The sequence below is a fragment of the Lepidochelys olivacea genome (genome assembly GCF_965140295.1).
Source record: "Lepidochelys olivacea isolate rLepOli2 genome assembly, chromosome: 15".
Classification (NCBI taxonomy): Eukaryota; Metazoa; Chordata; order Testudines; family Cheloniidae; genus Lepidochelys; species Lepidochelys olivacea.
The window spans coordinates 5,943,469-5,968,533 of NC_140425.1; the positions used below are offsets into that span (position 1 = coordinate 5,943,469).

Consider the following 25,065-nt stretch of genomic DNA (forward strand, 5'->3'; position numbering starts at 1 on the left):
CTGCCCCTAGGCTGGATGAAGGGTTAAGGTGAGGGATCCCAATATTTATAGACTGGGATAAACAATTTACGTATTTCCGTACGCGTTTCTTGACATGTTTGTTACCTCCCCTTGTATTTTCCTCCTGATGTTCCAGACAAAACATTCCTATTCGCCACCTGGCTTTGTACTTTCACTCCTGATGTTTCAGACAAAATATCACCATTCATCACTTTTGTCACACCATTTTATCGTCTGCTAGCTTGGGGTGTTCTTGTGCTGGCCTGCTGGGATGTGTTTACGTATCCAGTGTGTTTTAGCCATGCCAGCAACACTGGTGCCGAGTTCGTGTACCGGACACTGGCCTGCATGGGAGCATCTGCTTTCGACAGGGCCTGACTTGCTCAGAGCGTAACTTCTGCTGACTTTGGTTCAGGCCTCAGGCCTTGCACCAGGCCCATGCTTCAGGCTCGCTCTTTCTACTACAGTGCCCTTAAACAATTCCCAATTGTCATTCACATTTTTCTGATTGACTTTTTTTCTCCCAGCTGATTTGGCTCATAATTGTTTTCAGCTTTGTGAAACTGGCCCTTTTGAAGCACCATCATTGGTCTGGACTTTATTCTGTTTGCACATTGTAAGTGTGATCAAGTCATGATCACTTGTATGTAAGTTACCATTAATTTTTAGTTCTGTGATCAGTCCCTCTTTATCTGTCAAGATGAGGTCTAATATAGAATTCCCCTGTGCTGGAGGCCACACTTCCTTAGTTGCACAGGTTCGAGTTCAGCCTGGCCCCTAAGGACCAGTCTGGGGTGGGAGATCAGCAAAGGAGGCACTTCCTGTGTTGAGGCTTTGAGCTGCTGGGAACCAGCTGAAGAGTTCTTGTTAGGGGGCAAGGATGGTGTCAGGGCTGATTCCCCTCTCTGGCACTTGGAGTGTCGAAGGTGGGGGCCTGCAAGGATTCTAAAAATTAATACTGGCCACTCCAGGCTGGTATTAAACTCCCAAGGTTACAGCTTCTCTCTGACCTTGGATGGGTAGATGCTGCCACCACCCAAGTGCAAAAACCCCTTTGAGAACCCAGGAAGGTGCATTTGGGGATTCCTTCCTGTGCGGCACCCTCAAGCCCTTTCACTTTCCCTCCGGGGAAGAGCTGAGAAAGAAAACAAAGGAAATCAGCTGTTGCCACCAGCTAATTAAACAACGTGCACATACCTCTTAGGACACAAAATCCAATCCTGTTCTTAAAAAAGATCAATTTTCTTACAAACAAAAAGAAAGAAAATACATTTGAAAACTCAGGCTATTGCTAGTTTTTAAAAACCCACTTACAAGAATTAAGCATCAAGAATAACCTTCTTGAGGTCCAGCTTAAAGGTTACAAGCAAAACAAAAGAATTTGGGGTTAGCACAGAGGAGTCCACAGGCATAAAGAAATAAATAGAGATAAACCTAATCACGTCTTCCTAGACATTCCTGATCTACTTACATATCTGGGGTTTCAAATTAGTAGTTTCTAGGTATGATTCAGATGATTTTCATACCTGGCCCAAGCTTTGTACAGCATAGTTCCAGCCCTGTCTCTGCTTCTCCCTGAGAACAACAGACAGACAGACAAAGGGGACATTTTTTTCCCAATTTTAAAAAGTTCTAGCCTTCCCATTGACTCTTTTGGTCAGGTGCCCACTCCCTTCCTTTTACCTATGCAGGGAGACTTTTTAACTCTTTACAGGTAAAGCAAGTAGCTAACTGGCTGGCTGGATATCCATAAAAGGGAGCTATCTCCCCTTAATTTATCACAGATGGTTTATCGGTGAAGGCTCTGGACTAGGAGTCAGGGCTGCTCTTAGTTGGGCCTGGTTGCGGCGGGCCCCCGGGGCCGTTGTGAGTGGGGTCAGAGAGTCAGCTATTATGGGGAATCCCCAGCTTGAATGGTCAGCCAGCTTTCCAGCTCCTTTGCACTGCTAGTGTGGCACAGAGTGGTCAGACGTAGGCCCCGCGGCTGTGTCAGAAGGCTTGAAAAGCTCACGTGATGTAAATCATATTGCTCCGTGATGCCTGACAATGGCACGGCCAGGAGAACAGTGGCAGTTAGCAGAATCTCCAGGCCCTAGCTGGATTGCTCCAAGTCCTGTACAAGGTAAGGGTCCGTCTCTCTGAGAGTCTGGTAGAGTTCTTCTTGGGCCCGAGCTCCTTTCCTCTCAACCAGTTGCAGTAAGGCATCGTTCATCATTCGACTTGTCTGTTCACTTCTCACCTCTTCCTCTCCTTCACTGCTAAGTAGCTGGGCCACCCGTAAGCGCACCAGCACAGGCTGGATCTGTCCCATTCGATCACGGTGCTTCCCCACGAAGGCTGCACCTAATGGAGACACCAGCCCTGCATTACTCTGCTGTACATGGGAGATAAAACCCTGCGTTAGTCTTCCTCCCCTGTGCCATTCTGGGTTGCAGGGGCTTGCTCCCACCCCGTACATGAGACTCTTCTAGCCCAAAGCACACAGCCTTTGCAGAAAGGTTATAAAGTCACTTACAGTTGCATATGGTAGGTAAGGACTCCTCCATTTTGACTTCAGACACCGACAAAGGGTTGCTGAACAACCCTGAGGTTCTGGTGCAACAGCCAACACTGCTACACATTCCAGGCCCTCCCAGCAGCCTCTCCCATGGTGGGGTGCAGCTAGCGATGTGATCATTAATGAGCCAGGGAAGGTTTAGGATGTATACCATGAATCATAGAATATCAGGGTTGGAAGGGACCTCAGGAGGTCATCTAGTCCAACCCCCTGCTCAAAGCAGGGCCAATCTCCAATTTTCTCCCCAGATCCCTAAATGGTCCCTTCAAGGATTGAGCTCACAACCCTGGGTTTAGCAGGCCAATGCTCAAACCACTGAGCTATTCCTCCCCCCAAACCATGAAACCAGTTCTTAGCAGGGGCATCGTTAGATTGCAGACTAGTCTCCCTAGCGGAGGAAAGATTGTACAGTGGTTCAGGCACTAGCCTGAGACCTGGGTTCAAGTCCTTGCTCTGCCAGAGATTCCTGGCATGGCCTTGGGCAAGTCACTCAGCCTCTCTACACCTCCGTGCCCATCTGTATAACGGCGATCCTAGCTCTGCCCTGCTGCACAGGAGAATTGGAGGATAAATACAGTAAAGATTGTGAGGGGCTCCAGTTCTAAGGTCATATGAGTAATGAAGCTAGCTAGCTAGGGGAGTGGTGACATGTCACCGCACTGCACACAGCGCTGCAGAATGGTAAATGCAAGAAGCAAACCAAAAAATGTCAGGGTTTGAAAATAAACCCAAGGCCAGAGAGTTCCAGAGTGTCTATAAATCCGGTTCCCATTTGCTAACTGGCCAATGTCTGCTCTCCCATTCACCACTGTAAGCCCAGGGTCACCCCACTCAGGAGAACTGAGTTATTCCAGATTCATGCCAGCGTGACTGATAACCTAATGTGACAGAAATCAGGGGAAGTCTTACCATTGGTTTTCATGGGATTTGGACTGGGCCCTGTGTGATGTTGCACTCCATATGCTTTATGGAAATATGCTTATGAATATGACATAACTGGAATATGTTTTACACTAAATACCCCATGTATGGTGTCATTAGAAAGCTTGTAATCTACTAAGTGTGTTCATCCTACTCGGTTGCAAGTATTATTTCTATATCTGGAGTTAGGAGAATATGATATAGACTTGTATCAATGATGTAAACATATTAAGTGGAGGCCATTAAGGGTGCTCCAGAAACAATCAGTTGTAAATGGCCTTAGTTACTTGAAAGCCTTCCTGTGTACGTGTGGGCCAGCCCATAGGGAATAGAGACTAGGGGTCTTACAGTGACATGTGACCATGTCACCTGATAATGAAATGCATCTTAAATCTGGTACTTTTCCATTTAGAAGGAGGGGTGGGGACCCAGAGAGACAAAAGATTCCCGCCTTATGCCAAAGATATAAAAAGGGGTGGAGCAGGACAAAGGCTGCCAGTCATGAGAAAACCCCTGCTTACAACCAGAGATGTCTGCTGGATCTTACAAAGGCTGTACCAGGTGAAAGGATTTGGCCCAGACTAGGAAGGAGTCTAGTCTGTGAAAGGAGCTTATTGGAACATCTCTGAGGGTGAGATATTATCTGTAATCAGTTTCTTAATGTATTAAGCTTAGACTTGCATGTTTTTGATTTATTTTGCTTAGTGACTTACTTTGTTCTGTCTGGTTTCAGAGTAGCAGCCGTGTTAGTCTGTATTCGTAAAAAGAAAAGGAGGACTTGTGGCACCTTAGAGACTAACCAATTTATTGGTCATATAAATTTGTTAGTCTCTAAGGTGCTACAAGTACTCCTTTTCTTTTTGTTCTGTCTGTTATGACTTGAAACCATTTAAATCCTACTTTTTATACTTAATAAAATCACTTTTGTTTATTAATAAACCCAGAGTAAGTGATCGATACCTGGGGGAGCTAACAGCTGTGCATATCTCTCTATCAAAGTGTTATAGAATGTGGACAATTTATGAATTTACCCTGTATAAGCTTTATACAGAGTAAAACGGATTTATTTGGGGTTTGGATCCCACTGGGAGCTGGGTGTCTGGGTGCTGGAGACAGGTGCCGAGTGGTTTTTAGTTAAGTCTCCAGCTTTGGGGACGTGGATCAGACCCTAGGTCTGTGTTGCAGCAGGTTAGTGTGCCTGGCTCAATAAGGCAGGGTTCTGGAATCCCAAGCTGGCAGGGAAAATGGGCTCAGAGGTAATTTCAGCACATCAGGTGACAGTCCCAAGGGGGGTCTCTGTGACCGAACCCGTCACAAAGTAGTATAGTGCAATCTCTTTGTCGGGGCGGGGATTCAGTGGAATGGGGGCAGAGCAGGGGTGGGAAGAGCTGGGGTGAGGGTGGAGCATGGGTGGGAAGAGACGGGGCGGGGGTTTGGAGGAAGGGGTGGAGCGGGAGCAGGGTGAGGGGCGGAGCGGGAAGAGACGGGGCGGGCTGGGGCTGCATCGCTCACTGCTGCCAGTGCCAGACCCCCCGCTACCTCCCCAGGCCATCCTGGACCCCGGGTTCCCCTGAAGCGCAGGGCTCTCCAAAGCGTGGGGCTCAGGGTGGTTGCCTCGGTCTGTCCTATGGATGGGACGGCTCTGAAAATATAAGCCCAAACGTTGGTGGAGCCAGGCCCATGTTCCTGAATATTGGCGCATGGGGACCACAGGCCCATATAACTTGCCGCCTCTGAGCGAGCTTGTCACAGCCAGCCCTGTTAGGCGTTGGGTGGGCAGGGGCGGAAAGGTTGTTTTAATTGCAGAAACCAATTTCTAAGTCATGTATTTTCTAGCTCTCCCAGTCCTGACTGATACAACAAAAGCAATTCAACAGGTCAGAATAAAGGGTATGGTAGCACACATGGCAAAGTTAAGGTTAGGATTGGGTAATTATCAAGAACTTTGAACACTTTGTGTTTTTAATAATCTTAAAACTTTAACTTAGAATTTTTTGGCTTTCAGGTTTTTTGTTTTTTTTTTACAACTCTTGACATTCTGATAAGATTTCAGCAGAGCATTGGGAATTGATATGTCTTTGCAACCTTAACTCTAGCTTACAGGGATTTTGGTCAGAGAGTCGTCACAGCGATGGAGAAGGTGACCTAGTAGGTCTTTTTCCATCTCCAGTGTCTGTGTGTCAAGCAGGAGGACTGGATGTGCCAACAGAATGGATTCAGACTATGGAAACTCAAAGCTCTGTAAAAATCAGACTGACCTGTGAGCGTTTGGGAGGACAAAGCAGAAAGACTAACATCCCCTAGAAGAGAAAAGAAAGGAATCAGTCAAGCAGCCAGTTGATTCTCTCATTTGTGGGAGGCCTGGATAACACTGGAGACTATCAGAGGCTAAGGGCAATCTGAGAGGCTCTGCATTCCAAGAGCCCCTTGGCTAGCCAGGTGTCTGACCTGTCACTAAAGTTGTACTGGATAGCTCCCTTCACACACAGAATCTTCAAAGAGTTGGTTAATTTCCTGAAGATAATTTCTGGAATCTCAGGAGGAACCAGCATCAAAATATTCTGGGGGTGTTGCAGACCATGCCTCTGGAGTAGTGGTTCTCAACCAGGGGTACATGTATTTCTGGGGATACACAGATGTTTTCCAGAAGCACATCAACTCAGCTAGATATTTGCCTAGATTTACAACAGGCTACATGAAAAGCACTAGTGAAGTCAGTACAACCTAAAATTTCATACAGACAATGACTCGTTTATACTGCTATACATACGATACGCTGAAATGTAAGTACAATATTTATATTCCAATTGATTTATTTTATAATTATATGGTAAAATGAGGAAGTCAGCAATTTTTCAGTAATAGTGTGCTGGGCCACTTTTGTATTTGTATGTCTGATTTTGTAAGCAAGTAGTTTTTAAGGGAGGTGAAACTTGGGGGTATGTTAGACAAATCTGAAAGGAATACAGTAGTCTAGAAGGGTTGAGAGCCACTGTTCCAGATCACCCCATGGGGTGGGGACATGCACTTCCTCTGTCCCCAACACCCTTCTCTGGCTGCAAGTGTTACTATAATATTGGTCTGCCAAAGGACAGTGGGCGGGGAATGTCCCTCTGGCTACGAGTCTCAGGGGTAGTTCCCCTGTTTCTGGGGCTTATCAGTAGTCTAAATGGAAAAGAGAACAATATAACCATCACATTGTCTCTCAGTCAGCCTAAATTCACCCGCTGTCCTTGTAAGGTGAATGGAGTAACAGTCTCTGAGCAAGAGCTGGGTGGTAACGCCTTGTCAGTCTGAGGGGTCCAGGCTCAAAGAGAAAAACAAAAACCCCAAAGTTAAAAGGTCCCTCTACTTTTCTAGAGAGTCCAGGCAGCAGGATCCCCAGCTGCTCCTCTAGTGGGCAGTCCCTGCTTGGGCCAGGGGTTTGGGAGCTTTGCTGTGGAGCTCTGCTTCGCTCCGAGTGCCAACTCCCACTGCCCAAGGAGCCAGCCTTCTCCAGGCCGCAGAGGCCTCACAGGTGTATCGGGTTTGAGCTGAGTGTGCGCAGAGAAGCTCATTAATCCCCTCCTAGGTTGCATGGTAACTTGCCCCATCACAGGGATTTAGGACTTAACCATTATTCTGGGGGATACTAGAGCATCCTGTGAAATAAGTTACCCTCTCTCTGGGGGTGCAAGGTGGTGCTGTTTAGAGCTCGCTGGACTAACTTCCTTAGGGAGGATGCAAAGTGTGTGAGAGTCTCTTCACACTAACTGTACGATATTGAGAGGGTCAGCAGCTCTTGGCAGAGATACATAGAGATTAGGAACACAAAATCTTGTCTTACATTCTCAGCTGAATTTAACTGGAAGCCTTAATGAGTGCAGTCTCTCCAGATGTTTGAGCAGAGAATTCGTCCCCTCTTAACATCGCTCATCGCACATCAGCCACAAACACAGTGCTCTTCTCTTTGCAATTTTCGGTGACACTTTCCATCCCTAACAGTGTGTTTTCTTTCTCTCTTTTCTCATCCTATCCTGTCCTTTGAGTGCCTGTTCAATGTGTGATACAAGTCTCTGAATTCCCTGCCTGGCATCACTTGCTAGTCGATGCTTTCTCTCCATTGAGTTAAAAAAGTGATGGAGAGTAGAATGGATGATTTTGGATTTTTTTAAAATGGGCCATGTATCGTAAAAGCTGGATATTTTTCTTATCTCTGCCTGTAGTGTGGAACTGCACTTTCCCCCTTGCACTGTGATGTGTATCCTGGTTATTTTATTTTAATTGGAAATTGAATTTAAAAGGTCAGATGCATTGCTATGTATGCACTGGGAACCTAGGAGACCAGCCGTGCAACACCCCCCCACACAGTTGGTTCCTCCCTCCCTCTCTCCTTTGGGAGGTCTTCACATTAAACTCAGGGATGGGACCTGACAAAATTAGGATTCCCTTTCGGGCTCCTTTTCCTTAGTGACAGACTGCTGCCCACATCTGCCCTCCCTGCAGGAACCGCAGCTGATCCCCACCACAGAGCAAGCATGGCTCCCCTCAATGGGTGCTGATCTCTGTGTTGGAGAATAAACTGCCCTGGTTAGAGGGGAAGGGGATTTAGTGGTGTTTGATCCACAGGATTCAGTTCAATTGAATAAGATTATTTGCCTCAGCGATGGAGATTGCAAATCTCTGACAGCTGATTTAGGGCCCCAGCCAAAATCCAATGAAGTCAATAGAAAGTCTCCCACAGATGTTAATGGGCTTTGGGTCAGGGCCTCTGTACCTTTCCCAGATCACTGTGCTTCTGGCATCAGCATGATTCACAATAACCACCCCATCTCCCCTGAAGTTCTGCTCAAAATGTCATCCACATGGAACTACCATCTGCTGATCCTACCTGGCCTCACCAAGGCCTCCCAGACCAAGCTGCCATCATCTTGACCATTCACATGGAGCCTGATTTCCTTCTCCATCACCCTGGTGTAGATCTCAATATATGACTGCTGCTCCACTGGGCTCCAATAGCAGAAGTGCAGTTGCTGAAGCAAAGAGAGAAGGGGTTGGGAGAATCTCCCTCCTCAGCCAAGAGCAAGAATGAACAATCACATGCACCAGGCCACATCTCCTCCCCAGAACAGCGAGAGAATTGCCAGGGGAACATACAGCTGCCAGGACTCGTAAGGGTCTGTCCGAGCTGAAGTACAGCCATGGCAGGGCACCTGGTTACAATGTGGTTGTTCTAGAAACTGTTAAAGCCAGGTTCCAATTTGTATGATAGATGGGATTCAACAGTAAATAGTAAAAGGTTCTACAGCCATATAAATAAGAAGAAAACAAAGAAAGAAGTGGGACCGCTAAACACTGAGGATAGAGTGGAGGTTAAGGATAATCTAGGCGTGGCCCAATCTCTAAACAAATACTTTGCCTCAGTCTTTAATAAGGCTAATGAGGATCTTAGGGATAATGGTAGCATGACAAATGGGAATGAGGAAATGGAGGTAGACATTACCACATCCGAGGTAGAAGCGAAACTTGAACAGCTTAATGGGACTAAATCGGGGGGCCCAGATAATCTTCATCCAAGAATATTAAAGGAATTGGCACATGAAATTGCAAGCCCATTAGCAAGACTTTTTAATGAATCTGTAAACTCAGGGGTTGTACCGTATGACTGGAGAATTGCTAACATAGTTCCTATCTTTAAGAAAGGAAAAAAAAGTGATCCAGGTAACCTACAGGTCTGTTAGTTTGACATCTGTAGTATGCAAGGTCTTGGAAAAAATTTTGAAGGAGAAAATATTTAAGGACATTGACGTCAATTGTAAATGGGACAAAATAAGACATGGTTTTACAAAAGGTAGATCGTGCCAAACCAACCTGATCTCCTTCTTTGAGAAAGTAACAGACTTTTGAGACAAAGGAAATGCAGTGGATCTAATTTACCTAGATTTCAGTATGGCTTTTGATACGATGCCACACGGGAAATTATTAGTTAAATTGGAAAAGATGGGGATCCATATGAAAATTGAAAAGTGGATAAGGAATTGGTTAAAAGGGAGACTACAGCAGGTCATAATGAAAGGTGAACAGTCAGGCTGGAGGGAGGTTACCAGTGGAGTTCCTCAGGGATTGATTTTGGGACCAATCTTATTTAATCTTTTTATTACTGACCTCAGCACAAAAAGTGGGAGTGTGCTAATAAAGTTTGCAGACGATACAAAGCTGGGAGGTATTGCCAATTTAGAGAAGGACCAGGATATCATACAGGAGGATCTGGATGACCTTGTAAACTGGAGTAATAGTAATAGGATGAAATTTAATAATGAGAAGTGTAAAGTCATGCATTTAGGGATTAATAACAAGAATTTTAGTTATAAGCTGGGGACGCATCAATTAGAAGTAACGGAGAAGGAGAAGGACCTTGGAGTATTGGTTGACCACAGGATGACTATGAGCCGCCAATGTAATATGTAATATGTAAAAAAGGCTAATGTGGTCTTGGGATGCATCAGGCGAGGTATTTCCAGTAGGGATAAGGAGGTGTTAGTACCGTTATACAAGGCACTGGTGAGACCTCACCTGGAATACTGTGTGCAGTTCTGGTCTCCCATGTTTAAGAAAGATGAATTCAAACTGGAACAGGTACAGAGAAGGGCTATTAGGATGATCCGAGGAATGGAAAACCTGTCTTATGAAAGGAGACTCAAGGAGCTTGGCTTGTTTAGCCTAATCAAAAGAAGGCTGAGGGGAGATATGATTGCTCTCTATAAATATATCAGAGGGATAAATACCAGGGAGGGAGAGGAATTATTTAAGCTCAGTACCAATGTGGACACAAGAACAAATGGATATAAACTGGCCGTCGGGAAGTTTAGACTTGAAATTAGACAAAGGTTTCTAACCATCAGAGGAGTGAAGTTTTGGAATAGCCTTCCAAGGGAAGCAGTGGGGACAAAAGACCTATCTGGCTTCAAGATTACACTCGATAAGTTTATGGAGGAGATGGTATGATGGGATAACATGATTTTGGCAATTAATTGATCTTTAACTATTCATGGTAAATAGGGCCAATGGCCTGTGATAGGATGTTAGATAGGGTGGGATCTGACTTACTACAGAGAATTCTTTTCTGGGTATCTGGCTGGTGAATCTTGCCCACATGCTCAGGGTTCAGCTGATTGCCATATTTGGGGTCGGGAAGGAATTTTCCTCCAGGGCAGATTGGAAGAGACCCTGGGGGTTTTTCACCTTCCTCTGCAGCATGGGGCACGGGTCACTTGCTGGAGGATTCTCTGCACGTTGAAGTCTTTAAACCATGATTTGAGGACTTCAATAGCTCAGACATAGGTGAGAGGTTTATTGCAGGAGTGCGTGGGTGAGTTTCTGTGGCCTGCGTTGTGCAGGAGGTCGGACTAGATGATCATAATGGTCCCTTCTGACCTTAATATCTATCTATGAGTCTATGCGTGTCCCTGAGCTGTGCCAAAGCCTTGGACAATTTAGGGCTGCTGTACAATTCAGGGATATGGTTAAGATCATGTCTACACTGCAAAATAGAACCAGGCTTTAACTGTGTCAGGAAGAAACTTTTGTAACCAGTTCATGATATGGTAGCACTTGTATAGTAGGTGGGCCCTGACCGAGTACCTTCAGGAAATCACAAATCTCAGTATCAAAGGGTTAGACACAAGATATGACATGTGCCAAAGCCTCTGAAAGGCCAGCTGCTGCAGTTAGTCTGGGACCGAATGTAAAGGTCTATATGAAACCCAGCGGAGAAACACAGAACATCTCCCAGAGCTGACTGTAGGGTCTGATCTCTGTCCAATGCTCCAGATAAAAGTGAACTCCACCTAGGTCCCTGTCAATATAGCTTTGGGACAAATTCCTTCTTGATCCCTGTGTGGGGTATACAAACCCCACACTGGGAAGGAAGGGGTTAAAGGACAATACTGGGCCCAGCTAGCCCCGCCCCGCCCCGCCCTGCCCCTCCAGCCCTGCAGAGCATGCTCCAGCTGGAGACAGGGTTGAAAAGGGAGCAGCCCCGGTCAGAAGAGGAAGGCTGGGACAGGGAGGAATGCAGACATGCTGGAGGCTCATGCAAAGATGTCAGAGACGCCTTCCTGACACCTCCAGGACTGTGTGCTGAGCCTGGTTGGGGCTGACAGTTTGGTTTCCCTTTTATATTTTCTTTCTCCTTGTCTGGGACCAGAAGTGGAGAGAGCAGTGGTAGGAAGCGATGCAGGGATGGTAACACAGGGGGTCCCCAACCCTCCTTGCTGCTGAGCCTCCTGGGTCAGAGCCCAGTGGAGTGGCTGGGCCTGGGCTCCCCTACCTCTACCCCACCCCCAGCTAAGTGGACACTAAGCACTAGGCCACCCAACCCACTGATGACCCTACTACAATCCCAAACCTAATCAATTTAACCCTGTTCCTGGGGACAAAAATCACCAGTTAAGTATCTGATCCCATTAATACCTCACAACACAAATGACTGTCCCTGTTTACTCTGAATACTAGTAAGGTGGATTCTGACAGCAGCTCTGGGGCAGAGAATCCCAGTGTTTCCTGCCTTAGTGCTAGCCCAGGACAGTCCCACTTTCTGTCGGGGTTATCTCAAGATCTGATGGCCCGGACACCTGGTACCAAGACCCAAAGTACAGAGGGTCAGTCTGAGGAGGCTTGGGCACATGCCTTGACTTCCAGTTAATATCGTCTTCTTCAACGGCCTGTCAATTTAAAGCATTGTCATTTCTGAGAAGTATGAACAGGGATCATTGAACTGCAGCCAGCTCTCCGTTCACACAAAGCATCAGAAAGGGAAAAGACTACAGTCCACATAGCCCTTTGGTGAGTCTATGTTACAAGTCCCCCACCAGTGGGCTACAGCCATATCTATTAACCCTCACACCTCCCAGTGTGTGACACAAGCAATTAAAATGGTGAAACGTGACCGCAGTGTGGAAAAGCTGGGATTTGTTCTGTCAAGTTATAATTGACCATACGTTTTTAAACTATGAAACTGGTTTTTAAGGATGTTCTTACTCTGTGAATTAAACAATCCAGTTAAAAAAAATGGAAAAAGACTCCATCAGGTGCAGCCATAATGATCCCCACTGGGTCATCAGCAGGGTTTGACCCTCTAGACCTTTCGCTCAAATATGACAGTGATGGGTGGCAGTATTGAACCCTCAGTGAGAGAGATTTCAGATCCCCTGCACAGACCACTACCACTGTTAGAGATGTTTTCTGGTTTCCTTAGTGGCAGTGGCTGGCAGACAGGCCTCTTCCTTTCCCTCTCTGAGCAATGCATGGTGCTTGGCTTTTCAGTACTTTGCTTAGCTGTTTCAGTGTATTTATGTGGCTCATTTTCACTCTAACAGCTGGGCAGAGCCCAGCCATCTTGGCAGTGGGAGTGCTATATAAATCGGATTGTGTTTTACCTTCCTCAGTGAGTGGTCGTTGGGTATCAGGTAGAGGTGGAGAGTTACATCTGCAGCACTGAGTGTCCGGTAGATCAGCACAAGGGAATGGATGTGAATAAATTTTATGGCCGAACGTATCTTTCTCCAAAGCACGCCGAGCTGGGAGAAGCTGGGATTCTCCAGTATAGCAAAGAAATTATTAATTCTCGTTGTCTGGGATGTCACCCAGAAGCACAGCACAAGTTTGAAATACAAGACTGTATAGAGTCAATACTTATAACTTTAAATACAAAAATGATACATGCACCCAGATAGCATAATCATAACCAGCAAACCATAACCTTGTCTTAGACACCGTATATGACCCCCTTTACAGAAGATTTGGTGCCATGACAGGACCTTGGTTGCAACAATGAACTATATGGTCCCAGTTTGTCAGTAACGTCACACACCTCCCCTGCTTTAAATTAATCTAGATAATTGTGGGGCCCGTAACTCCAGGACCATTGTCTCAGCAGCCTTCTGGAGAGGACCCATAACTCTATTACCCCTCTATTCAATTGATTCCTTCCTTGATTCCAACATCAGCCATAGCTCCTGGGGCTACATGACTGAAAGTCCTGAAAAGTTGCAGGGCATCTGGAGTGGACCTAAAGGCCTGAGGTTTGGGCAGGTCTGGCTCCCAATAGCCCCTCACCCAAACACAGACAGGAGACAACATGGGGGTGGTTTTCCCTGCCCTTTGGGGCATTTCCATTGATAATGCTATGTCCCTTTAAGGCCACCATACTGCTGTAATTCAGAAATCCAGGTGGAGGATCCTCTGTGCATCTATTCTAATCAGGGCTCATACTGTGCTCATCACCACCTGAGCACCTTCCAGTGAGAGAGAAACAAGCAACTGGCTAATGGAACTTTCTTCCTTCTGCGCCGAAGGAAGAAAGTAAAATTTCAAAAAGAGAGAAACGCTGATGGGCCTGTGCACTTATCAGTGCAGTGTGCTGAGCACATGGGTCAGACGGGGTGAGGGGTGTGGTGGTTCATGGCTACTGCAGGAATTGGTTCCACTGAATTGACCTGGCTCCCAAGCATGCTCTGGCTTCTGCACAAACAAGCTTCACCCTTGCAATGTGCAATTTGGTTGTGCCAAAGGAGCAGAGTGGTCGATGGTGCTTGATGTCCTTCACCTATCCGAAGCCATGACCATTTAGCACCTTTAAAATAAGGAGATCTTACACTCCACAGGGCATTGTGTCAGAAGACAATGGATTGAGTGTAGCACAGGGGTGATGTGCTTTTGAAATCCCATGTTGCTAAGCATTCTGTACCAGCTGTTGTAGCTTTTAGGCGCAGGTAGACAGCACTGCTCTAGTCCAGGGGGAAAATGTGACTGTTTGGGTATCTGCCTGTACAGTTTATGGATTCTGTGTGAGTTTATGAACTCTGTATCTTTACCAAGCTGCAAACTGCATTTTGAATATGCAGCCCTTTGCATTCGCTGTGGTCCATTTGCCTCCATGTTGGGCTGAAATTGTAAAGGCTGGTGGGGAAAGAATAACAAGAGGGTCCTTGACTTAAAATGCTTGACCATTGAAATGTAATTGCTCTAAACAATAGCGTGCCCCACCTACCCCCATCAGAAGCAGGGCCGGATTAACTTTTTGTGGGCCTGGCACCAAACATATTTGTGGGCCCCCCTGGGGAATGAAGGGGCCAGGGGCAAGAGCACAGCAGGCAGGGTGGATTTGATTTAAATCATGATTTAAATCACTAGTCAGGAAGACTCTATTTAATCATAGAATCATAGAAAATTAGGGTTGGAAGGGACCTCAGGAGGTCATCTAGTCCAACCCCCTGCTCAAAGCAGGACCAACACCAACTAAATCATCCCAGTCAGGGCTTTGTCAAGCTTGACCTTAAAAAACTCTAAGGATGGAGATTCCACCACCTCCCTAAGGAACCCATTCCAGTGCTTCACCACCCTCCTAGTGAAATAGTGTTTCCTAATTTCCAACCTAGACCTCCCCCACTGCAACTTGAGACCATTACTCCTTGTTCTGTCATCTGCCACCACTGAGAACAGCCAAGCTCCATCCTCTTTAGAACCCCCCTTCAGGTAATGGAAGGCTTCTATCAAATCCCCCCTCACTCTTCTCTTCTGCAGACTAAATAACCCCAGTTCCCTCAGCCTCTCCTTGTAAGTCATGTGCCCCAGACCCCTAATTATTTTCTTTGCCCTCCGCTGGACTCTCTCCTATTTGTCCACATCCTTTCTGTAGTGGGAGGACCAAAACTGGACACAGTACTCCAGATGTGACCTCACCAGTGCCAAATAGAGGGGAATAATCACTTCCCTCGATCTGCTGGCAATGCTCCTGCTAATACAGCCCAATATGCCATTAGCTTTCTTGGCAACAAGGACACACAGCTGACTCATATCCAGCTTCTTGTCCACTGTAATCCCCAGGTTCTTTCTGCAGAACTGGGCTGAAGGATGCTCAGTGGGTTTCTCAGGGCTTTGGCCTGTAGCTGTCAGTGAAGAATCTGCCTCCTTACCTCCCTCTTCTTCAGGAAAGAGTTGCAGATGTCTCCTGTTCCTCCAAAATGTATGCCCTGCAGGAGTTTGTACTTCATCTGATAGTGGGGCGACCATGAATCACTACTGGCCTCTGTGCCTGGCAAGAACTATCATGAATACACACTGCATTGCTGGGCTTCAACAGCTCCAACACACTAGAGCTGCTGTCATGATATATCTTTTGCTTACACTTACAATGTTCCTTATGGACACCTAAGTCAGTATTGCCATTAGGGTTCACAACTAAGTTAGGGAGTCTTGTTCTCAACTTCCTGCCCAACAATGTCTCTGCAGGTGACAGCCCACGATTCACTGATGCTGCTCTGTACCTGAGTCAGCGGTCTTTTTCAAAAGTCTTTTCACAATTTTCACGCCATTCACTACAAAACGGTTGGCTTGAGAATACCTGGGACTGGAAGTTACCTGCTTAAGCCCATACACTGCAGCCAATTATTTAAATTCATGTCTATCAAACTGTGGACCATTATCAGACATAATCACTTCATGGATTCCATGGCTGGAAAATATGGGTTTCATGCACATTATAACATTTTGATGTGGTATTTTCTAATGAAACAACCTTTGGAGAATGAGAATCATAATCCAAAATCAAAACATAGACTTTACTGCATATGTAACTAAATCCACACCAACATTGGACCATGCCCTTATCTGTTCATTGTATACCAGCATAGGCTCTTCTTTTCTGTTTAGGTTGGTACTGTTGACATGTTTCACACATTTTAACAGTTTTCTCCATCTCATTGTTCATTTGTGGCCAATACAGTATCTCTCCAGCTCTGTGGTTACATTTCTCCATGCCCAAGTGGCCTTCGTGTATTCTTGTGAGCATGTCAGCCTGTAACATCTTAGGCACTATTATTATTCTATTTTCTCTAAACACTACACTATCAATGAGAGACAGTTCTGCTTTGAACTGGAAATGTGGACTTGATACGTGATGTCCTGTCCACCCTGTGGTAATAGCCTTGATCACCCTCTGTAAAGTCTAGTCATTAGCTATAGTCCCAGCAAATTCATTCCACATCCTTTCTGAGCAGGGACAATTCTTTATCAAGTGGACATGCACTCTGTCTGACTTCACCTCTGTTTCTACTCCAGTTTGATCAAATGGTCTGGACAATGTGTGTGTATGAAGGTACTGAGAGATACCATTCCTCTGTGGTCAGAGGCCAGCACCTGGCTGGCTGATTAGCCCCGTCCACGGCACCTGGGGGAAAGAGCTGGCAATTAATTGGCTGATTCTCATAAAAGAGGGCAGCAGGATTTGGAGGGAGGGGGTCAGCAACACTTCCTAGAAAGCTGAGGGGTCACTGGTTTGGAGCAACTGTATTATCGAGGCTCTAAGGGAAGAGGCAGGAACGTTTGGGTTGCTGAGCTTAGTGGTGTGACGGGCAGACTTGGGGAAGTGACTATTCAGCATGTGCAGGCTCTGAGGGAAGAGGCAGTGAAGTTTCATTTGTTTGTTAAAAAGCCTTGAAATAAATTAAAATAATACCTAACTCTGCTGGAAACTGCTTCCCTGGAGTCTGTGAGAGCTTCGATACAATGACCCCAGGGGGTGAGCTGGCTCAGCAAGAGCAACGCCTGGCTGGGTAGGAGGTGTGTCCTATAAGATAGGCCCCAATTCTTTACAGTGTGCTACCACATACTTGGGCATGTAGGAATGAAATCAGGAAGGCCAAATCGCACCTGGAGCTGCAGCTAGCAAGAGATGTTAAGAGTAACAAGAAGGGTTTCTTCAGGTATGTTAGCAACAAGAAGAAAGTCAAGGAAAGTGTGGGCCCCTTACTGAATGAGGGAGGAAACCTAGTGACAGAGGATGTGGAAAAAGCTAATGTACTCAATGCTTTTTTTGCCTCCATCTTCACGAACAAGGTCAGCTCCCAGACTGCCGCACTGGGCAACACAACATGGGGAGTAGGTGGCCAGCCCTCTGTGGAGAAAGAAGTGGTTAGGGACTATTTAGAAAAGCTGTACGTGCACAAGTCCATGGGGCCAGATGTGTTGCATCTGAGAGTGCTAAAGGAGTTGGCGGCTGTGATTGCAGAGCCATTGGCCATTATCTTTGAAAACTCATGGCGATCGGGGGAAGTCCCGGACGACTGGAAAAAGGCTAATGTAGTGCCCATCTTTAAAAAAGGGAAGAAGGAGGATCCTGGGAACTACAGGCCAGTCAGCCTCACCTCAGTCCCCGGAAAAATCATGGAGCAGGTTCTCAAGGAATCAATCCTGAGGCACTTACACGAGAGGAAAGTGATCAGGAGCAGTCAGCATGGATTCACCAAGGGAAGGTCATGCCTGACAAATCTAATCGCCTTCTATGATGAGATTACTGGTTCTGTGGATGAAGGGAAAGCAGTGGATGTATTGTTTCTTGACTTTAGCAAAGCTTTTGACACGGTCTCCCACAGTATTCTTGTCAGCAAGTTAAAGAAGTATGGGCTGGATGAATGTACAATAAGGTGGGTAGAAAGTTGGCTAGATTGTCGGGCTCAACGGGTAGTGATCAATGGCTCCATGTCTAGTTGGCAGCCGGTATCAAGTGGAGTGCCCCAAGGGTCAGTCCTGGAGCCGGTTTTGTTCAATATCTTCATAAATGATCTGGAGGATGGTGTGGATTGCACTCTCAGCAAATTTGCGGATGATACTAAACTAGGAGGAGTGGTAGATACAGTGGCAGGTAGGGTTAGGATACAGAGGGACCTAGACAAATTGGAGGATTGGGCCAAAAGAAATCTGATGAGGTTCAACAAGGATAAGTGCAGGGTCCTGCACTTAGGACAGAAGAATCCCATGCACCGCTACAGACTAGGGACCGAATGGCTAGGCAGCAGTTCTGCGGAAAAGGACCTAGGGGTGACAGTGGACGAGAAGCTGGATATGAGTCAACAGTGTACGCTTGTTGCCAAGAAGGCCAATGGCATTTTGGGATGTATAAGTAGGGGCATAGCCAGCAGATCGAGGGACGTGATCGTTCCCCTCTATTTGACATTGGTGAGGCCTCATCTGGAGTACTGTGTCCAGTTTTGGGCCCCACACTTAAAGAAGGATGTGGATAAATTGGAGAGAGTCCAGTGAAGGGCAACAAAAATGATTAGGGGTCTGGAACACATGACTTATGAGGAGAAGCTGAGGGAACTGGGATTGTTTAGTCTGCGGAAGAGAAGAATGAGGGGGGATTTGATAGCTGCTTTTAACTACCTGAGAGGTGGTTCCAAAGAGGATGGTTCTAGACTATTCTCAGTGGTAGAAGATGACAGGACAAGGAGTAAAGGTCTCAAGTTACAGCGCGGGAGGTTTAGGTTGGATATTAGGAAAAACTTTTTCACTAGGAGGGTGGTGAAACACTGGAATGCGTTACCTAGGGAGATGGTAGAATCTCCTTCCTTAGAAGTTTTTAAGGTCAGGCTTGACGAAGCCCTGGCTGGGATGATTTAATTGGGGATTGGTCCTGCTTTGAGCAGGGGGTTGGACTAGATGACCTCGTGAGGTCCCTTCCAACCCTGATAGTCTATGATTCAAATTCTATGATTCTACCTACTCTTTTCCTTGTTTTTAGACTATTTCTAAATCAGACAATTGGATCTGAAAACCAGTCATTGTAACCTGGGCAGAGTGTCCACTAGCCCTTCTTTGCCATTGATATCACAGACTTATGGTCTATTTCTGCAACAACTCATCTTCCATAAATGAACGAACGATCTTTGTTTTACAACCATGTACCAGGGCTAAAGCTTCCTTTTCAATTTGGGCATAATGGCATTCTGTTTTTGTAAGACTGCTGGATGCGTATGCCACCAGTCTCCAGGTGGTGCTCATATTTTGTAGCAATGGTTTTCTACATAAAAGTGCATTCTTGCTGGTTGTTATAACCTTAACACATATTCTTCACAACTCAGAGATAGATGTAGGTTTCATTTTTATACATTTTTAAACAGTGATTTCTTTTGAAAACTTTTCATATGAGTTTTACAGCTATATCAGAAAATAAATGATTGTTTGATTATTTCATTTACCAAAGATAATTGAAGCAGATATTTAGGAAGTCATTGGGAAGTGAACTATCTCCAGTTCAACAGGTTAAACAATAATATTTGGAGGATTTTTTTGCCAGGCTGTATTAGGAGAACATCACCAGACGGACATTTAAATTGTTTTATTTAACTAAAACAACAACGTTAAGTATTCTGGATTTTCTTTTCTTCAACAGCAAACATAATATTTTAACAAAAAAGCTTATGTCCCTCGCTTCTCACATTTATCTCCAGACTTCTTCTACTTGTCCAGATCTATTCCGCCCCCAACAATCTTCTATTCATTGAACTTTTTGAAACTTTTAAAGAGAGGTAAGGGATTGACTCTGTGTACACAAATTTGCAGAGGGACAATAGAGTTGAGGTCTGTTATTTCTCACCTCTGTATATTTATTTATTTAAAAACATTTTTGCTGTTAAGAAGCATGTTACCTCTGGAGACACAAATCCACAGTTTGAGAACTGCAAAACTAAGCATTTCTGATGGTATCTTCTAGACTGAGCACTGAGTCCCACTGAGTAGATAGAAAGATTAACCTAAATAATCTACACAGAAGCCCCTAGCACCCCATAAGATTGGATCCCTAATCCACGAACTATTAGAACTCATTTACAAAACTTTTCTTAAAGATTACATGAATATATTGTCTCACAGTATAGAATTAGAATTTATAATCCCTATTCCATGATGAGATAGGTTTTTTCCTCAAAAATCCGATTTAAATAAAAATCCGATTTTTTGATTGTTTTTTAAAAGTAATTGATTTTTATCCACCCTGACAGCGGGGCACAGTGCGGGGGAAGGATTGGTCTCCAGCTGGAGTGAGGCAGGGGCCAGGGGCAAGAGCACAATGGGACATGGGGGGGAGGATTAGTCCCTGCTGACTGGAGCAAGACAGGGGCCGGGGGCAAAAGTACAGTGGGGCGGGAGCTAGGGTTGGTCCCTGAAGCACGGGAGGGGCTGGGGGTAAACTGCAAGCGCAGCAGGCTAGGGAGGGGGTAAGAAGGATCCCCCCCGCACCTGCCAACATAGAGTGGGTACCTATCTTCTCCCTGGTTCTAGCCCATTCTCTTAGTCTCTCTCTGCACTGAGATGAGGGTGGGGGTGCACTGAGCACAGGGCTGGGGGTGCAGGGTCTGGGAGGGAGTTAGGGGGCAGGAGCAGGCTGGGGTGCAGGGTCTGGCCAGGAGCTAGGGTGAGGGAGGGGGCTCAGGGCTGGGGCAGGAGGTTGGGGTGTGGAGTGCTTACCTGGGGCAGCTCCCATTTGGTGCTCAGGTTGGGGGTGGGGATGTGGGGGGGTGCAGGAGTCAGGACTGGGGGCTGGGTGTGTGTGAGGGGGGTGCAGGAGTCAGGGCGTGGGGTGTGGGGGGTCTGGGTATGTGTGGGGGGTGCAGGAGTCAGGACAGAGGGCTGGGGGTGTGGGCTGGGGTTGTGGGGGTGCTCCCTGCCCTGAGCAGCTCACAGCAGGGGGCTGGAAGGGTATGCCCCGATTCCACCCTCTTCCCCAAGGCCCCGACCCCGCCCCTTCTCCGCCTCCTACCCCAAGCGGCGAGCGCTGCGGCTCTGCTCCTCCCGCTCTCTTGCACCGGCAAACAGCTGTTCGGCAGCAGGGGAATCGCAGGGAGGGGTTGGGGCAGGAACATGGCACGCTGGGGGAAGAGGTGGGGGAGGAGCTTGGCTGCCGGCGGAGCCTGCCCTGCTGCAGCAGGCGTCAGCAGGACCAAGCTCCTGCCCGCGGCCCCTGCAGGAGAGAGCGGGGGGCAGAGAAGAGCAGGCCAGGCTGGGGTGCCTTTGCAGCGTGGGCCCAGTGCCATGGTAAATCCGGTACTGACAGAAGAACTGGTTTAGCAGAGCAGTTGTCTTGCCAGGAGGCCTTTGGTCATGTGTTAAGGCTGGCAGGATGTCACCTGACAGAGATGAGTAAAATTTATATACAGGGAGGAGCTGATCTTCCTGGTGTCTTTGGTTCCTCACTAGCTCAAGAGGAGAGGGAGCAGCCACCCAACATGGAGAACTCTGATGAGGCGGGGGACACCCTATCTGCCTTCCGTCCTGAGCCTCGGTGGCCCCCAAGACTTCTAATGGAAGGATGAGCAAGGGAGGGGCATTGTGTGTAGGATAGTTGGTGTGTCTAAGTGAATTGTACTCTTTGTGCTTTATCTGTTGGGTATAAAACAGCAATTGTGTTAGGTGATTGTCCAAGTGTCTGTGTGTTTGCTTCACAACTGCTTGTGTGCCGCTGAGAGAGAGAGAAAGTGTAAACCAGAAGCTTCCTGCCTTGGGGTGGAGTTCTGGGAGGAGGGTGTGTTTAAGTACAAGGGAGTCTGAAGGGTCAACACTGAGGCCAGGGGCGAGGCAGCTGGAGAGCAGGATCCAGTTCTGAGAAGGGAGCATTAGACAGCAGATTTGCATGGCAGCAGCATGCCTACGGACCCCAAGACTGGGGCAGTGGCTGGACTCTGTTCAGGCTCTGGAGGCTTAAAACACCCTGGGATTCAGGGAGAGAGGCTTGGATTCCCTCACAGCAGAGCAGGGGGTGACTGGAAGAGGCAGCCCAATCGGAGCTGTGACAGAAGGTAACACAGGCGTGTGGCATTGATACCAGGTTATCTTGGGATTCCCTAGGAGAAGAAAGCCCTGCCCTCTACAAGGTGAGGTTTCTCGGTATGAGGGTACCCCCACAGAGCATCCAGGGGTTACACTTTAGATGTAGGAGGGACAGACTCTGCTAACATTAATTTTAGGATGATTTTCTTACTGTAAACTAAACAGAAGAGGGGTAGATATGTTTTTTGTGAAAGCTCTCCGGGGGAGACAGCCAGGCCTTAAAGGCCACAGGACAAACCCATCAAGGTGCAGCAAAGTGGCCATTAAAACACTCAGACAATAGCCCCAACCATCACCAGTGGCCTAGCCCAGTACCCCTCCGAGCTGGATGGGCTGGGTTTGGAGAGGAGCCAGCAGGATCTCTCTAGAGACAAAGGAGGACAGTGAAATAGGAAACTGAGTCTCTCCTTGGGTAAAAGGCCGTTTGCTCTACTGAAGAGTGACACTCTGAAAGGCATGGGGATGGTCCCACACAAGAGGGTGGGTGCTGAAAGACTGCTGGGCCAGACCAAGGAGGTCAGCTATAGCCTAGGTTCTCTGGGGCAAGACATGGACAGAAGGCTAATCTGTCAGCTGGATCATGTCAGAACTTTCCTTGTCTTCCTCCTTTTCTGCAACGGAACAGGAAAAACACTTTTCTAAAATTTCAGCTCTCATTTGGATATGAGAAAAAATGATTTATATTTATTTTAAAATGTTCCTCTTTCATTCCAAATAGAGCTTGTTTAACTGAGAGATCTGCTGTATGTTTGGAAAGATTCAACCCGTTCTTCCCTCTCTGAGGAGAAAACGTGCAGAAACCTTGCACAAAGGGGTCTACAAGGTACTGATGGCCAGGAGCCTAAGACCCCTATTTTGTCTAGAGGGTAGAGGACAGAAGGATCTGCTCTCCCCGACTGTGAGTAGGACAAGATGAGAGCAGGTAGATCCCAAGAAGAAATGCTGAGAGACCAAGGAAGAGTGAGGTAGAGCTGGCCTAAAGGACACAGTGATGAAAAGCTCCTCGTATCAAACCAGCTTTATGTTGCTGCGTAAGTAACAAAGGTAAGACTATGTTCACACCCCAGACTGGCAGTGGCAGGAGCACAGGTAGCTGTTAGCGGGATCTCCAGGCCCTAGCTGGATTGCTCCAAGTCCTGTACAAGGTAAGGGTCAGTCTCTTTGAGACTCTGGTAGAGTTCTTCTTGGGCCTGAGCTCCTTTCCTCTCAACCAGCTGCAGTAAGGCATCGTTCATCACCTTTCGTCTGTTCTGCATACTAAGCAGCTCCTCCTCTTCATCACTGTTCATTGCCTCTATGTCCCGTAAGCGCGCCAGGATGGGATAGATCAATCCCATTCGATTACGGAGCTCCTCCCGGTGCTTCTTCACAAAGGACACGCCTTGAGCTGAAGGAGACACCAGCCCTGCATTACTCTTCTGGGTACGGGAGGTACAACACTGGGTTATTACAGTCCCACTAAATTACCCCATGTCATTGTGGGGTGCAACAGCTTGCCCTGTACTGTAGGGCTGTTCTAGCTCAAAGTGTGTGATCAGTTGCATGAAGTCATTCATGTTGGAATAGGGGGGTTTGTAAAGACCCATCCACACTAACACCTGCAAGGGGCTGAGGCTCTGATGCAGCAGCCCGCACTGCTACACATTCCAGACCATCCCACCAGCCTGTCCCAGGGGTATAGCGAGGGATAAGGAGATGACACTGAGGAAAGGAAAGCTTGGGATGGACCTCAGGAGAACAACTCTCAACAGTGACGTACAGAGGGATCCTTTTGTGAGGATGGGGTGGAATCTGTGCGTCACTGCACTGGACAAAGGCAAACTTGAAGGTCTTTCTCCATGTCTAATGTCTATGCTTCAAGCAGGAGGACCGGGCGTGTTAGAGAAGAAATGGAATCCAACTAAAGCTTGTCAACATTTTTCAAACTTTTTTCCAAGTGTTTTTTTTTTTTAATAAAAATTCAGTTTTTATTCTGAAATTGTCCGTTTTTTTTCAACAACCTCCTTCCCCCTTTGGTATTTTAGTCATCCCCTCCCCACCCCCTGCCTTCCCTTCACTCAGCACCTATTTCTAATTTTGCCACTGAAAAACGTGTGTGAGGAGGGGAGGGAGAGGAAAGGGTAATACTGGACAGCTTTAAAGTTTGGGGATTCCAGGTTGAAGAAAATCAGAAAATTTTCATGTAAATGTTTGAAGAAAACCCCTAGAATTAATTGTTTTTTCATTGAACAAACTGTATTCTGACCAGCTTGAGATTGAGGAAACTGAAAGCTCTGTTAAAATAATACTGACCTGTGAGTGTTTGGGAGGATGCTGCAGGAATTTTAACGTCCCCTAAAAGAGAAAGGGAAGGGATCAGTCAAACATCCTGTCACTTCTCTCATTAGCAGGAGGGGCCAGCAATATTAAAGACCATCAGAGGCAAAGGGCAATCAGAGAAGCTCTGCATTCCCAGAGACCTTCTCCTCCTTTGCTAGCAGGTGTCTCAGCCTTCTCTAAAGTTATACTGGAGTTTTTCCACCTCACAAGGAATCTTGAAATACTTGAAGATAATTTCTGAAATCTCCAGAGGAGCCATAATCAAAAATCCTAAAAGTGCATTTAAACCACAGGACTTTTTTCAGTGGATTAAGATTTTTGCCATGGATAATGAAGATGGCAGAGCTGAGACACCTGATTTAATGTACATCTCCTGCCTCTGTCTGCCCCCAACACACCTAACTTCGATACCTGGGAAGTTCTCATGATTCAACAACCAGTTTGCACCAAGAGGATGATAGGTTTATAAGGGACAGCCAGCATGGATTTGCAAAGAACAAAGCATGCCAAACCAACCTAATTTCCTTCTTTGACAGGGTAACTGACTTAGTGGATAGAGGGGAAGCAGCAGATATGCCATATCTTGATTTTAATAAGGCTTTTAACACAGTCCCTCATGACATTCT

General features: G+C 46.7%; 2 protein-coding genes across 2 annotated transcripts in view; both read right to left on the reverse strand.

Annotated features, from left to right (window-relative positions):
- Window positions 1-583: 583 nt before the first annotated feature.
- LOC311531671 (caspase recruitment domain-containing protein 8-like) lies at window positions 584-13,043 on the reverse strand. Its single transcript, XM_084649260.1, has 4 exons — window positions 12,895-13,043; window positions 8,349-8,490; window positions 5,737-5,778; window positions 584-2,343 (listed from the first exon to the last, which is right to left on the reverse strand). Exons 2-4 carry the CDS (start codon window positions 8,422-8,424, stop codon window positions 2,093-2,095), a joined length of 369 nt encoding a protein of 122 aa, XP_084505386.1. The 5' UTR covers window positions 8,425-8,490; window positions 12,895-13,043; the 3' UTR covers window positions 584-2,092.
- A 7,907-nt stretch (window positions 13,044-20,950) lies between these two features.
- LOC311531373 (caspase recruitment domain-containing protein 8-like) overlaps window positions 20,951-25,065 on the reverse strand; it is a 31,148-nt gene continuing 27,033 nt past the window's right edge. The window contains exons 10-11 of the mRNA XM_084648687.1: window positions 24,413-24,454; window positions 20,951-23,507 (exon numbers count right to left, since the gene is read on the reverse strand). Of these exons, the coding sequence (XP_084504813.1) occupies window positions 23,236-23,507; window positions 24,413-24,454 (314 nt within the window). The 3' untranslated portion in view covers window positions 20,951-23,235. The remainder of the gene's footprint in view (window positions 23,508-24,412; window positions 24,455-25,065) is intronic.